Source organism: Triturus cristatus, chromosome 3_2 (assembly GCF_964204655.1).
Source record: "Triturus cristatus chromosome 3_2, aTriCri1.1, whole genome shotgun sequence".
Taxonomy (NCBI): domain Eukaryota; kingdom Metazoa; phylum Chordata; class Amphibia; order Caudata; family Salamandridae; genus Triturus; species Triturus cristatus.
The window spans coordinates 87,519,519-87,535,190 of record NC_140584.1 but is presented as its reverse complement, the minus strand read 5'-3'; the positions used below and the strand labels follow the sequence as shown (position 1 = coordinate 87,535,190).

General features: G+C 48.3%; 1 protein-coding gene across 8 annotated transcripts in view; it reads left to right on the top strand.

Annotated features, from left to right (window-relative positions):
- Positions 1-15,672, top strand: part of KALRN (kalirin RhoGEF kinase) — a 1,569,312-nt gene that overhangs the window by 316,126 nt on the left and 1,237,514 nt on the right. For all 8 annotated transcript variants that reach the window (XM_085647304.1, XM_085647302.1, XM_085647305.1 and 5 more), the window contains exon 2: positions 7,830-7,904. In XM_085647304.1, coding sequence (XP_085503430.1) covers positions 7,830-7,904 — 75 coding nt within the window. The remainder of the gene's footprint in view (positions 1-7,829; positions 7,905-15,672) is intronic.

Here is a 15,672-nt window from a genome sequence, read left to right as displayed (position 1 = left end):
TGTTTGAAAATCGCACGCAGTGGTCTCTTCTGTCCTGTGATGAGACATCAAGAGTTCTAGTTTGGCCTAGGGTGGTGATAGATTGAGCTAAAATAGTCTTTAAAAACAATTAATGACCAGACCAAAGTTTTCCACTTTGTGAAATTGCAATTTTTTGACATAAAAGTTTGTGAAAATAATTTACAACTGCACGAAATTTAACAAAATTCACTAACTGATATCAAGTTTGAAAACTGAACACGAAGGCATACCTCACAACAAGCAGAAAACTACTTTTAGGAGAAAATATCTTAATGTAACTAATATTTTAACAAAATGTTGCACTTGCGAAATCTTCACAAATAACATACACAGTCCTCCTCTATCAATTTGAGGCTATTCATTGTTAGTTGTCAATTTAGTTTGCTAGACCTCGCGACCAACTTTTGCATAATTTATTACGGCTCCCTTGAGCCAACGGGCTGACGAGCCTTGGATCTGCACCTGCGCGCCATGAGAGGTACTTGACCTGTTTTAATTACATTTTGGCAGTCCACACGGCACCCCTTCACACTGACCTGCTCCCTGCTGACGAGAGGCAACTACCTCGAAACACGTGTCCAGGGATGGCTAACGCAACACATACTGTTCTTTTTACACATCGTGGCATAGGCGTACCCGCCGTCGCCACTACATTTACCACAGTCCTTTGGGGCAACTTGCTGGTGTGACGAGCAGTGTGCGACCAACTTTTGCATCGCTTATTAGTAGGTTAAGTCAAAGTAGGTCTGAGCAGAGTATTACCATGGGCCTGCACACTAGCTCGTTGATGCAGTTCTACAAGTGGCTGTATCTTCATCAAAGCTTTCCATGTTTTTGGCCCAGAGACAAACAGCGGGAACTGTGGTTACTACAGACAAAGGGCCGCTGGGACTCATGCCCCTGCCAAGTATCCTGTGCACGGAATAACAATCTCAGCAATTAGAAAAAGAAAGACATGATGGATCCTGCAGCGCCAAGGAAGACGGACGGGGTCTGAACACAGAAGGGAAGAGGGAAGAAGGACCCCGCTTTACAATGGACCTCCCGAGTGGGAGCAAACAAGGAGAGCGGAAAATGAGAGGTGGACATTTTCACCACTGAGCAGGCACAAGCTGTGAGCGCTTGGCAAGCTGGCAGGTCCCTGGAAGCGGAAGACCTGCTATATTGTAAGGCAGCACTAGCTCCAGTCAGGAGATGCTGCAGCCAGCACTGGGCCTGAATAGCAAACGCGATGGACAAAGAGAAGATATTATTTTTCTTGGATAAGCTCAAATTGATACATGCTGCACAAAAATGCATACATATCACTTAAAAAAAGATTATATTTATATGACAGGCTGCTTTATTAGTGAGAGGCATTAATGCATTTGGACACTGTTCATATTAGTTTACTCTGTAGTACCTTCTATTATGGTTTCCATGGCTGCTGCTCAACTGTTCGCCAAGGTCATTAGAATTCAGGCCACCTCACGAGCTACAGTTCAGGACTTCTACATCTTGCCATTCTAGCCATAGTGTGATCATTCCAAAGATTTAGGCTTGTGTAAAATGTTGACGGCTGATGAGAGTTGAAGTCTGTAAGGAGCAAGCATAGGCAAAGCCAATAGGTCTCGCTTTTTCACCCAAATGGCTTGCCAATTTTTTGTTGCAGATGGTGTAAAGTATCTGCTAAAATAACAAATCTGAAAAAGAGTGCAATGATGAACGCGCCAATGCCATGTGTACACACCATGACACTATGGTGGCCAAGAAGGATGACATACATGTGCTTGCATCACCATGCATATAAACAGCCAGTATATTTGTAGAGCACTTATTGTTACCCGTATGGGTATCCTTGTGCTGACAGGGTCCAGTTGATTAGCCAAATAGCCAGGACATCAGAGATGTTCGGAACTCTGGAAGAGACGGGGAGGTCCAGAGATAAAAGAGCAGTTTGTTCCATGTCTTCGCTGCTAGGTAGGAGAAGGATCGACAACCGCATCTGTTATGTTGGATGCAGAGGTGTCTCGTGGGCTGATGGAAGTTGAGGCGGTGGTTCAGGTAGGCGGGTCTGCAGTTGTGCAGGGCCTTGCATGCGTGGGCCTGGAGCTTGAACTATAGAGTTCCTTGAGGTAATGGATGATGTGGGTTTGTCTAGGAGGATCCAGGACGAGTCTGGCCGCGGCATTCTGTATGGTCTGTTGTCATCAGATGAGGTGAGGTGTGATCCCTGCGTAGAGAGCGTTGCTGTAGTCCAGTCAACTGGAGATAAGGGTCTGGGTGATGTAGTGTCTTGAGCTCTGAGGTAGCGATTTGAATATCTTACAAAGCATTCGGAGGATGAAGAGGCAGTAGGAGGAGACTGAGTTTACCTGAGTCTTCATGTTTAGTTTGTTGTCCAGAATGATGCCTAGGTTTCTAGCATGGTAAGTGGGGACAGGTGAAGGTCCAAGTTCTAAGGTCCACCAGGATTCGTCCCATGGGGTGCTTTTGCTTCAGAAGATCGGTACTTCTGTTTTGTCCTTTTTGATCTTCAGGCAGTTGTCTTTCATCCTGTTTGTGATGTCTGTCATGCGAGTGTGAAAGTTGGTGGTGTCTTCGGAGAGTATGAGTTGTGTGTTGTCAGTGTAGGATATGATTTTAAGTCCTTGGGTTTAGATGATGTTGGTAAGAGGTGTCGTATAAATGTTGAATAGGATTGGGCTGAGTGAGGATCCTTGAGGTACGGAGGTAAAAGGAGGGTAGGTGGACATTTTGCTTTCTTCCAGTGAGGAAAGATGTGATCCATCTGAGAGTGGTTCCTCGAATGCCTATGTTGTGCAGCCTTGTGATGTGTGTGTGGTTGGAAACGTTATGAAGGCTGTTGAGCGGTCTAAGAGGCGAAGAGCCGCTGGCTTTCCTCAGTCTAGTAGAACTTGGATGTCATCTGTAGCTGCTATGAGGGCTGTTTTGGTAACGTGGTTGCTGCGGAATCCATATTTAGAGGAGTTGAATAGGAGATTTAGTTCCAGATATGGGGAGAGTTGTTAGTTGATGTTTTTTTCTAATACTCTGTCCAGGAACAGGAGCAGGGAAATTGGTCAGTAGTTTTTGAGTTCCCTTGGGTCTGCTGATGGCTGCCCATATAGTATGAGATGACTGCTGTTGTGATTATTTTTACCATTGCAAGATGGTGGACCAGATGGTAAATGAGAGCTGCAGGCCATCCAAAAAAATAAAAACGTTTTTAAGGACTGTGACAGGAGGAGAGCAATGGATGGGCTGGTTGGGGAATAAGTTAATGCGTGAGGTCAACGGGTAGTGAAAAGGTAGCAACAGAAGAGGTTGAGGCAGGGTACAAAACAAACAGGACGAGGAAGCAATCAAATAGACAAGCTGTGGTTGGTGAAGGAGGGGCAACATGCAGCACCCGATGAGGGGGCTGTATTTCAGGGAAGAGCACCAAGCGCGGAAGAGAGCAAACAAATGCATGCATTCTAATGGAGTGCTAAAGGAAAAAAGAGGGAAAAAAGTAGTCACATAAGTGTGAGCAGTAAAAGTTGCAAGTCCTACAATAAAAATAATGGTAAAAAATATGTAGTCCTGGAGATGAAAAAATACAAGCATTAGCAGAGTATCTAGGTCGCGCCTATTGCCTTTGCCAATGTGTTTCGCCTATTGGCTTTGCCAATGTGTTTTAGCCATGCAGTGGTGTAGAGGAGAGTAGCATGGAGTGGCGAAGAGTGGAGTGGAGTAGAGTGTTGTTGAGTGGCAGCACGTAGACTGTTGTGGAGTAGAATGGAGCAAGTGGCGTGGCATGGCATGTCATAAAGTGAAGTAAAGTGGCATGAAGTGTTGTAGAGTGTCATGGAGTGGAGTGTCGTAGTTTGACCTAGAGTAAAGTCTTGTATTGTATAGTGCAGTGTCTTCGAGTGGATGCATGGTGTGTTAGCTTGTTGACATTACAACACATTTTCAATCACCATTACATTTTCAGGTAAAGTTTACTGATAAAACCATACAGTGCCCAAACGATAATGTCTGGAAATGGCATTGCCTAGTGCACTGCTTTATTTGTTTCCACCACACTTCAGAATTTGCAAAAAATGTGCCTCATCTGTGCTTTCCGAATTCTATTATATTTGGAAATATTTGCACAGTTCGTTTACAGACATCTAAATTTTGTTGTGTGCTAGGGAAAAAGCTTTCTTTCCAAACACCCAGCAAGATGGTTTCATAAATCCTTGCACTTTGAAGTCCGGAAATAGAAAGTAAACACCAAGCTCCATTGGAGACAGAGCCTGACATTTGACCTCTGTCTTGGAAGGCACAACAAATGTGACAAGGTGAGAAAAAAATGTAAAAGCCTGTTTACAGAAAGCAAGCACTCGCGGAAGAAAACAAGGAGCTATGGGCTATGCTCCTCGGAAGGGACAAAGACATGCTGGACACCCTGAAACAAATAAAACCAGCAAATAGCAAGAAAATGTGAGTTACAAACCACAAAGCCAATGATAAGCAATGGGTGCATTCCCAGGGAAGCTTTCAGAATGCCCACAATGTCTTTTAGAAACGAGAAAGCTGTCCTCTCTGGTATGCTTTGACCTAGCAAAAATATATATGATAAATCAATAGCATGTATGCCAAGAAGGAGTTTGCAGCGGTTGATTGTTTTTTATTTAAATTCAAACCCTTATGCTGTTATTTGTGTGTTTAGCCACAATGTCGGACTGACACAGAAAATAGCCTGTGGCACCAAAATAAAATTGGCTTCATTAGCGAACCAGGAAGCTCAAAAAGTAGACCAGGTTTGCTAATCGGGCGGTTTTAAACTTGTACAGACAAGTCCTTTACATGTTTTGCAAGAATGGGGAGACTGTGTGCATGGGTGCTTGCTAAAGGCAATATTTGAGGTAATGTCAGAAAAATACTGACCCACCAGAGCATCAAACTGTCCAACAAACAACCCAAACAAGCATTGGCATAGCCAATAGGTCTCGCCTTTGGGACCTTATAAGTGTTTAGCCATGCAACAGTTGCATAACTAAATACTTATAAGGTCCCAAAAGCGAGACCTATTGGCTATGCAAAGCGGCCGCGAAAGTGAAAGTAATCGCGGTAAAAGTGGCGTGCGCGCCCGCGCACATGCACTGTAGCTCTAGGCTGGCCTGGTAGCACTTTTTGGAGCCCTCTCAAGAAGTCTCGCCAGACCAGCACATGCGCTGGGTCAGGCGAGACCTAAAAATGGCCCACACATTAACCTGTCAGACCAGCCCTTCTGGTATTGTCAGATTACCCTATAGGATAGTCTAACCCTGTGCGGCCATAACCAAAGCTTGTAAATGGTATTTCATAACCTTGCTTTGGCGCCAAGTAAGCAGGATGTGTCCAATGCCGTTGATTTTGCTTCATGGATTTGGAGGTGGTCTCCTGATCACGAGCGTTGCTGTCAATTATAGTTCCTGCTGCAATATTTCCCATAAATGAATTTATGAGATATTTCGATAGCTGATTAACTTTACATCAAGTAACCTATTTTTATATAGAGCTTCATACTGCACTTTTTCTGTTAGTAAGCACTGTATATATGTAACTAAAGCTCATTTAATTGTACTCAATGTGTGTACCTTCAGGAATATGGAAGGCTGAGTTATTACTAGCTGATTTGTAATCTAAGCAGGGCAGACTCCGCCTTCTTACTTTCCGAATGGTATAAACACAGATACATAGTGTACTAAGGCTTAGCAAATTTACTGAGATAACAGAAAAAGGATTTAGATAATCTTCATAGTGTCTGGTTTAGTATGTTAAAATGTCTTGATTGAATTTATATTGATATTGACTTTTAATTCCTTCCTTTTAAAGTTGATTTCCTAGGTTCATACTTTTGATGTTAGCTTGAAGGAAGTGGATCTAGAGTAGCATTTTGAAGAAAGTTTTGGACAAAATTTGTTGGAGAAAACTGATACGTGCACTCATAGTAGAAGCTTCCTTCTGGTTCTTTGTCTTTCTGTTATGCAATCTCATTTGTGAATGAAAATGTTAATATTTTGAGTAATGTTGCCCAATTCAAGCTGCATGCTTGCTCAAGCCTGCAGAAATTATTTGCCATTTTACCTTCAGTGATGATGGCCGCTTGCTCATGAAATAGCAGCAGTTGACGGATAAGAACAGCTGGTCAGTTACGTATGTTTTTTAATGGATTTCACACTTCTACTTGCAGTAACCTACACTTTGACATTATTTTTATTTGAGGTTTATATATACTTTAGAATATTGAAACTTTATTTGGTTATTTAATTTCCAGGCTACATAGCACTTAGCATTCTGTATTGCCAAACATTTTAGTATAATACAGCTCTGTACATGTTGCTATATATGCCTTGTGAAAGTTGGCATCGCTAGGGTATTTGACTACCTTTGGCAATTGGCCATTCTTGGAGCAGGAACCGTACAAGGCTTCAGTGTTGGCTATAGCCTGGAATACTCGAAATATGCAAATCTGTGACATTTCCCCCAGAAATTACGAATTCGTTGGGTTTGCAACATAATTCATCATCAGTGACACAATTTGCAGATTTTAACAAAAGGTTTCTAGCTCAAACGCATCAAAAGTTACTAAAAACTTAGCAACACGTTGCCAGGCAGTGGACGGCCCTTCACAAAGGGTGAATGGTCACCTTTCAGTTACTTATTACTTTATTTAGGTTCTAAACTGGTATGATTGAGGTAAAATATTTGCCCAGGTTTAACATGCAAAAATGTCAAAATAATCGAGTAATACTAACACGAAAGGTGCTGCATTACACTTTATAATTTGAGCGACTCTGCTGCATAATTTGGTCTTTCTGACTCCTGCATTATTCTTGTGGCCCTAGGCATACTCGAAGGTGTGGTGAAATTGCTCATATTGCCATCCAGCAGTATTCGTTGCTTACTTGGAGTCCAATTTGTGTCGGTTTTCTATATTGTTAGGTAATGTTTTTATGTGGTGCCTACTGCTCCAATTCTTCAATTTTTGATTGCCACATCAGTAACTTCTTTTTTGACTGAATGTGTTTTACTGCTGTGTGAATTTAGAAAGATTTTCTGCACCTCATTCGCTCCCTGAGGTCCCTCCATCCTCCTTTGGCTAGAACCCCCTTGAGGAAGTTTATTTAGAAACTTCACATGCAGTTTTCATTTAGCCATTGGCTAAATGATACAGGTTGTTGGTGATTTTGTTACTGAAACACTGTCGTTATAACCAGTCGTGCGTACTCCACGAGCAGAAGCTGCTCTTCTTGTGATCCAGACTTGCCTTACCACTTAATTGGTGCTTCTAGGAGCTGTGATTCTGCTCCCACTTGGTGGCCCACTAGGCACTTGCCTGCAATCCTCTTACTGTAGAAACCAGAAAGCTTTTGTGGGGTCTCAAGACACATAAGTGTAGGGTATCACTGTTTGTTTTCTGATTTAGGGAAACATCGTCGTCATCTGCAATTGCTAAACCTTGTCGCGTGGTAGGTGCGGGCCAAAAACCACCTACAGTGATCTCTGTCAGACACCACAACAGCTGACAGGAGACTGGGCTCTGCCATGGGCGGTTCCAAAAATACCTGACCCGAACTGGCTGGTAAAGCATCCTGGCATCAAGGGAACATAGATATATAATATCCCCATAGAACCTCTAAAATGCAAGCAATACTAGTTTTAAGCGGTGGACAGTGCAAATACAAAGCCGGCTTAGTTGAAATCCCCTTTTAAATCTTGTATTTTATTTTCTGCGGAATGTGATGTTGATAAATTGCACATTGGAGGTTCTCTGCATACCGTACTAATTTGCCATCGCTTTCCTTGTTTTGCAGGTTCTTTTCGAAACGACGGTCTAAAAGCTACTGATGTTCTGCCCATATTAAAAGAAAAAGTGGCCTTCGTGTCAGGTAAGATTTCTTATTATGTATAAGGTGGATTATGGGATCTACAGAGCACTCGGGGTAAATGCAGAAAAAAAATTAGTTATATTTATAGTGTGCTAAAAAGTAGCATAGAATAGAATTTTTGTGTGTTTTTATGTTTAAAACTTTTTATTGAGACAAAACAAACCATGGGGGAGGGGGACAGGAGGCAGGATACATGGAACACAGTCAAAGAAGAGGGGATGTATCTCCAGAGGGTTGGCAATAGGTGGCGCGGTGGCTCAAAGGGAAGAACACAGTGACTGAACGCTAGAATTGCAAGCTGTGGAATCCCACGCGCGTATCCGAGACCCCAAAGCTGAGCAAGAGCATCCCCCCCCATCAACACCTCAACAGAACACCATCCCCCCCCCCCCCATCCCCCATCCTCCCAGTAACAAAACAACAACCCTCCCCCCTCCCCCCCGTCCTATGGTCCCGCATCAAAGCAGCCCAAGCCAGGAAGCCCCGCGCTCCCCCCCCCTCCCCGGGGGTCCCCATCTCACATGTAAGCTAGTCCGCCGGGGTCACCGGCGGCCTCAGTCTGAGAAGCCTAAGGTACCTCGGGCAGGTGAGCTCCCGGAATTCAGTGGACAGCAGCGCTAGAAAGGGTTGCCATAGCTCTTCAAATTGGTCTATCTCCCCCGCAACCGTAAGCGACAGCTTCTCCATCCCCAGCACGTGCCAGAGCCTATGCAACCAACCGGTGATGGAGGGGACGGTGGATGTGCGCCAGTGGACTAGAATGTTCTGAACCGCAGACCCCAGCGCTATTGCAATCTGCCTACCCCTGCGGGACTTCAGTGGGTACATTAGGGCATTGGGGAGGCCCAGCAGGACATACGCCGGGAGACGCGGCAGCTCTATCCCAAAGTGCTCATCCACCTCGTCCAAGACTTCTTTCCAGTAGGCGATCAGCACTGGGCAATCCCATAGAATGTGTGTAAGGGTACCTTCCTGCCCGCAGCTCCGCCAGCACCCCTTGTCAGTGTGTTTATGCATTTCATACAGTCTCTCCGGGGTGTAGTACCAGTATGTGGACACCTTAGTGAATGTCTCCGTAAGGCCCGTGTGGTATGCAGAGTGCCGAGCCCGATACGCAATTTGGTCCCATTCCTTATGGCTGAGTGTCCTACCCAATTCCCTGTGCCAGCGCTCCCTCCCCGGGTTATAGTAGTGAAACGGCGGGGGTTGTAGGTGTTTATACAGATCAGTGATCAGTTTAGCGTCGGAGGTCCGAGTAGCCAACCACCGCTCGTACGGTGTAATTGGACGGGCAGCGGTGGCACGCACCTGAGGCTGGAGGGCCCAATGCCGAACTTGCATGTAGCGCAATCTGTCCAGCTCCGTCAGGCCGAACTCCTGGCGGAGTTGCTGAAAAGGAACCACGCCCTCCGGACCATAGATCTGGAAGAGTGCCCTGCAGCCCGCCCGTACCCAGTGGGAGAAAACCCCCGGCTCCATCCCCGGGGAGAAGTCCGGGTTGCCCGCAATGGGCGAGAGCGGCGAGGGGAAGGTGGTGAGGCCCCGGGTTTCGCAGACCGCGTCCCACACACGCAGGGGGACCCGCGTAACAAAGGAGGCGTAAAGATTAGGGGGGCGGTGCGTGCGGCGCAAGAATGGGACCTCTTGTAAGGTGCGGCCCGCCACTGCCTGGTCTTGAAAAAGCCAATGTTTGTCGGACTCCCACCTGCTCCACTCCACCAGGTAGCGAAGCTGTGCCGCCTGAAAGTACTTACGGAGGTCCGGAATGCCGAGGCCCCCCGCCTCCGGAGCGAGCGTGGAGAGGACTCTCTTCATGCGTGGCCTGCGGCCCTGCCAGACAAAGCGAGAGATGTCAGCCTGCATTTGTCGGATCCAGCCCACCGGGGGCTGGAGCGGAAGGGCTCGGAAAAGATATAGTATCTGGGGCAGCACCGTCATTTTGACCGCCGCGATTCTCCCCAGCCAGGACAGCAGGCCTTTGTTCCATCGGCCAAGCTCGTCCTTGATCTTCCTGCTGAGGGAGGCATAATTGGCCGTAACCATCTCCGATAATGTAGGCGCCAGCAAAATCCCCAGATACGGCACCGTGGACGAGGACCACTGCATGGGGAAGAGCCGTTGAAGATCCCTCCTGGTGTCCGCAGCCAGGGACACGTCTAATGCCATCGACTTGCTCATATTCATTTTGAAGCCGGCCACCCCCGCAAAGGCGTCCAACTCTCGGAGGCAAGCAGGTAGCGACCTCCTAGGGTCATCCAAAGTCAGCAGGACATCATCCGCGTAGAGACTGACGGTGTGGACGTACCGGCCCATCCGGACCCCGACAGCATCCGGATTATTACGGATCCTCTGAGCAAACGGCTCCATGTAGAGGGCAAACAGGAGCGGCGAGAGAGGGCAGCCCTGCCGCGTGCCGCGCTCGATGGCGAAGCCACCAGAGCTACACCCGTTTACCCGCACCGACGCTGAAGGATGCTTATAGCAATTAAATACCATGGTGCGGAACTTATCGCCGATTCCCAGTTTTGTGAGGACCCGCTCAAGATACGGCCAGTGAACTCTGTCGAAGGCCTTCTCCGCATCAACGGACAACAACATCCGCTCCCCCGAGATCCTTGAGGCCTTCTCCAGAACATGCACCACTCTCTTGGTGTTGTCAACCGTCTGTCTACCGGGCACAAAACCAGCCTGGTCCGCCTCCACCAAATCGGGGAGGTGTGGACCCAGCCTGGATGCGAGAATCCCCGTGTACAACTTGAGGTCGACATTTAGGAGCGAGATGGGCCGGTACGAGCCGCAGAGGGCCCGATCCTTCCCAGGCTTCGGGATTACCGCGACCGTCGCTCTCAGGAGATCCGGAGGGATGGCTCCCGGTTCGGAGAAGGAGTTAAACAGCCGCGTAAGGACAGGGGCCACGGTCGTGCAAAAAGTCTTGTAGAATAGCGACGTGTACCCGTCCGGGCCCGGGGCCTTGCCATGTTTCAGCCGCGCGATAGCCGAAATCACCTCCTCCACATGGATGTCCCGCTCCAGGTGGTCAGCCTGAGCCGGGTCCAGTACCGGGAGGGTCACCGACTCCAGATAGCTATCGGCATCCCGTGGCGAGGAGGGCTCCTCAGCATATAGCGCCTCGTAGAAGCCGCGGAAAGTCTCCGCTACCTCCGCGTCCCCGGAGACAGCCCCCCCGTCCGCACCCACCAGTTCTTTCACCACGCTGCGCTGTTGCGCGACCCGGAGCCGGTGTGCTAGGAGCTTGCCACATCTGTCCCCCCCAGTGTAGTAGGCATGTTTCAAGCGTAAGGCGGCGTACTCCGCCCTATCAAGATCCAGAGCCGAAAGGAGCTTCCTCGCTGCCTGCAACTGCCTCCATACCCTCGGCGCTCCCGTACGGCGGTGGACCTGCTCAAGCTCCCGGACTTGAGCTGTCAACTCATCCCTCTTCAGTTGCCGCTCCTTATTCTCGGCTGCAGAGATAGAGATGAATTCCCCCCGTAAGACGGCCTTCAGTGCCGCCCACTGTGTCGCCTGCGAAGTGTCAGTGTTGCTGTTGTGAGTGAGGTAGTCCCGTATGACCTCCCCGACGCGTTGTACCACCGATTTTTTGTGTAGAAGTGTGTCCCGGAGGCGCCACGCCCCCCGAGAGGGGGAGGCCGCCGGCCACCGGAAAACGCCGGTGACTGGAGAGTGGTCAGACAGGGACAGGACCCCGATGTCCGCCGCCGTGGCAGCGGCACGCATCGGTCCACTCACCAGAAGGTAGTCCAGCCGTGAGTAGGTGCGGTGTGCGTGCGAGAAGAAAGAGTAGTCCCTATCCGTGGGGTGCAGGGAGCGCCAGAGATCATGCAAGTCCATTTCCGCAATCCGGGCCTTCCCATCCTGGGACAGCTCCCCCGTCTGCGGAAAGCGCTGGGCCGATCTGTCCATCCCAGAGTCAAAGACAATGTTGAGGTCTCCGCCCAAGATAATGTGTCGGTCTGGGGAAGCAGTGACATCCACCAGCGCGGAATCTAGGAAGCGCTCCTGATGCTCGTTTGGGCTATAAACGGAGCCAACTGTAAATGCTATGCCTCCCAGGCGCATGCGATACGCAAGGAGCCTCCCCTTCTGTTCAGCACACTTATGCAACACCTCCCCCCGAAAGGAGCTCGCTAGGAGAATGGCCACCCCCGCTGTCTTGTTCGCTGCCGAGGAAAAGAACTGGGTGGGGAACTTAGCAGAGCGCATCCTATGGCAGTCTCGGGGCAATAAGTGTGTCTCCTGCAAAAGGCAAATGTCCGCCTGTGTCCCCTCCAGCAACGACAGGATCGCTCTGCGCTTCACCGGGTTATTCAGACCCTGAACATTAAGGGTCACTACCTTTAGGCCCGGCATTCCTCACAGGGATCGGGAGCGCCATGCAATGGGTAGGGAATCAGCGGGCGGGGCGCGCGGGGCCGCAGCGCGGGACAAGCCAAAACAAAACGGGCATAGACAACATCGGACGGGACCTTCCCAACCCCAAAACAACCCCCTCCCCCACCCAAAACCCAACCTCGGCAACTAGCCATCCCCAAACTCAAACACCCCATAGTCTCAGTCAAGCCCCAAAGGGCAAGTCCGTAGAAAAGAGCAAAGTGGACGTCCGGCCACTCACCTCCCCCCGCTCCCCCCAACCCCCCCGCCCCGTGCCAAGCATGTTAAGAAGCTAAAGACATCTCCCCCCGGAGTGCGTGTTAGGCCGTCAAGGCCACGCTAGAGGAGCCGGTTGAGTCCCCGGCCGCCGCCCTCAGGGCGTCAGCCCTGTCCGCCCTAATGGTAGGGGAGTCCGGGCGCCCTGCACTGGTCGCTGAGCGCCGCCTCGTTGACCTCCGCCGATTCCGTCCCTCCGAGGACCTCCACGACGGCGTAGCTCCCTCCTCCTCCGCTGCCGTGAGCCCCAGGACACCACAAATGTCTTGCAAGGAGCGTAGCTGGTGTAATACTCCGTTCCACCGAAAAATCAGGCGGAAGGGGTGACCCCAAGAGTACGGCGTCTCATGCTCGCGCAAAAAGTCAGTGGCAATCCTAAAGGACCTGCGTTTCTGCAGAGTGATGGCGGAGAGGTCCTGGTAAAGCGCCACTGGCCGATCCCGAAAGGTCAGGGGCTGTTTCCTGCGGGCTTCAGCCATGATGCGCTCCTTTAGTGGAAAGTCGGGCAGGAAGGCCAGAATGTCCGGCGGGGGTGCCGATGGCTGGCGCCGACGGCCAACCCTATGCGCCCTGTCGATGCTGATGGGAAAGTCCGTGGCCTCCCCCAGGATCTCTCGGAACAGGGCCCGCAGGTAGCCCCCCAGATCGGACCCCTCATCCGCTTGTGTGTTTTTAAATGTGCAATTGGAACAAAAGTAGAAAAAGCATACGAAATTAAAAACAAAATGAAATAAAATTAACTTTTTTCCCCCCAAAACTAATATTTTAGAGCAAGACTAATGTTTTCTATTATTGACAAGATAGAATAAGAGTAGAGATGTGCTTGCAATATTTTTATGTGTTTGAAAACTTAGAGCTGTTGTAAGAAAAGTGCACAACTAAATATTACATAAAATAAGCTCCTCTTTGTGATTGGATTGAATTGGAGACATGTAATCATATAGTGAACATTTGGAAAAGAGCCACAGGTCTTTAGTTTTATTATATTTTACTTTGGTCATATGGTTTGAATCTAAAAAAAAATTGAAGACTTGGGGGCATGCTCGCTTTCAGTGGATAGGATGAGCTGAGAGCGGCTTCCACCAATATTTAACTGGGTCGTTTTTTCTAAGGGAAAATTGAATGTTTTTCGGAACATGTGTATAGATCTGCCAGTGAAATAAACTATAAGCAAGCTATAAAGGAATACATTGAAGCCATAAATATTGCCAAATGTGCCTTCTACACGATCTGTATTTATCCTTCGAAAAATTAATCCAAGGAAATTTTCTAAATCATGAAAACGTATTTGCATCCTTTATCTGGCAACCTGCCCATTAGGACCTCGGATACTTGGTGTGAGCAACTCTCCTCCTCTTTTGAGGGTAAGATTTTGAGAATTGATGATGCTTAGCCATGCCGGTTTGTGGCAGGGATCAATGGGAAACTGTGGACCCTCATATTAAATCGACTGTGATCTGCTCCCTAAATAATTTTGGGCCTACCTCTTAGATGGATACCCATTTGGCGTTCTCGCTATGTCGTTCAGACTCACCTTTGGCTCCTGTTACACCATCTTTTTGTTTAGGTCATTCGCTACATCTATTGCTCCAGTGCTCACTAATTTGGCAATCATTCCCTGTAGACAGCATCTGTTCCTACATGTTAGAAAAGGGCCGAATTGAGACCGCAGGCAGCTTTTTAGCAGTAGGATTAAGCATTATTTCCAACTACCAGCCTATTTCACTTCTACCCGTGGTTAGGAAACTATTTGAAAAAGCGGTTGACACCCAATTATCCAACTATTTAGAAATGAACATGCTTCTCCATCTCAACCAATCAGGTTTCCAGCTCATCATAGCATGGAATCAGCCCTCCTTGAATTGTCTCAGACCATTACATTTGCACTGGATGAGTGGAAAAGTGCTGCCCTCATTCTGCTCAATCTGTATGCGGCCTTTGACTCTGTATCTCATCAAAAGCTCTTGCAGAGGCAGCCATATATAGACATTGGGGGATCACTGTGGCTTTGGCTTAAGTCTTTCCTTGATGGGAGAACACAAGAAACCTGGCTCACATTCCACTCTTCATCGCAGAAGAGACTTGCCTCGGTAGTGCCTCTCACCTCTTCCTTAACCTCTTGAGTGCCCATGACGAGCTGGTCTCGTCATGGGCCGCGGTTGCGCTGTGCCCATGACGAGACCAGCTCGTCATAAACCCCGCCCGCTAATGAAACGCCCGGCACAGGGCGGGGAAAGGGACGGGCACTCAAGGGGTTAAGCCATACACTGTTTGTTTACGTTGCCCCATTTGCCACCCTAATTGAATCTCATGGGTTGGTGACCTTACCAAATGCAGACGACATTTACCTTTGATTGACATTCACCTTTGATCATTTGACCACTGATAAAATCTCTTTGCTGCCTGTCTCATAAATGTCTTGCATTGGATGCAGAAGAGTTTCCTCTAATGTAATGCAGACAAAATCAAGATTATCTTGTTTGGTAAAGCTAGAGACCTCTGGACCAATTATAGTTTGCTTCAGGATAGCCATTCCTTCTCAGCCACCTACCTGCCGCCACCCTCCCGGCCACGACAGGTAAGAATTAAGGGAGTAAGAATTTATGGACCCCCAGATTGGCTCAGTAGCCAGTACCTGTTTTGATCTGCTAAGTTCTATTAGGAAGTTCCTGGACTTGTTGCCAGTCGAGCCCAGGAGGACAGTGGTCCAAGCTTTGATCACAATGAGGCTAGAGGTCTCTAATTGCCTGTGCATATTGATGCCCAACTATAAGATCAGGAAACTTGACAGTCCAAAACGTGGCATCCCGGCTCATATTTGCCTATCAAGGAGGGTTTCAGTCTCTTATCTGTGGGAAGTGCACTAGTTACCGGTTAAGAAGGGGTTCTTGATTAAACCGTTAATTTATTTTTACATCTACACTTTTACAGTCGAGGCCTTTCTACCTGATCAGGAGAATACTCCATTATCCTCCAGCTAGAGTTTTGATCGGCCTCAGCTCTGTTTGTGAAAATTCCTAAGGTTCGCTTGGCCAGATCTGGAGATTGCTCCTTTTCGGTGATAGCAATCAAGGAAGGAACAAGCTTCCACTCTCTTCGT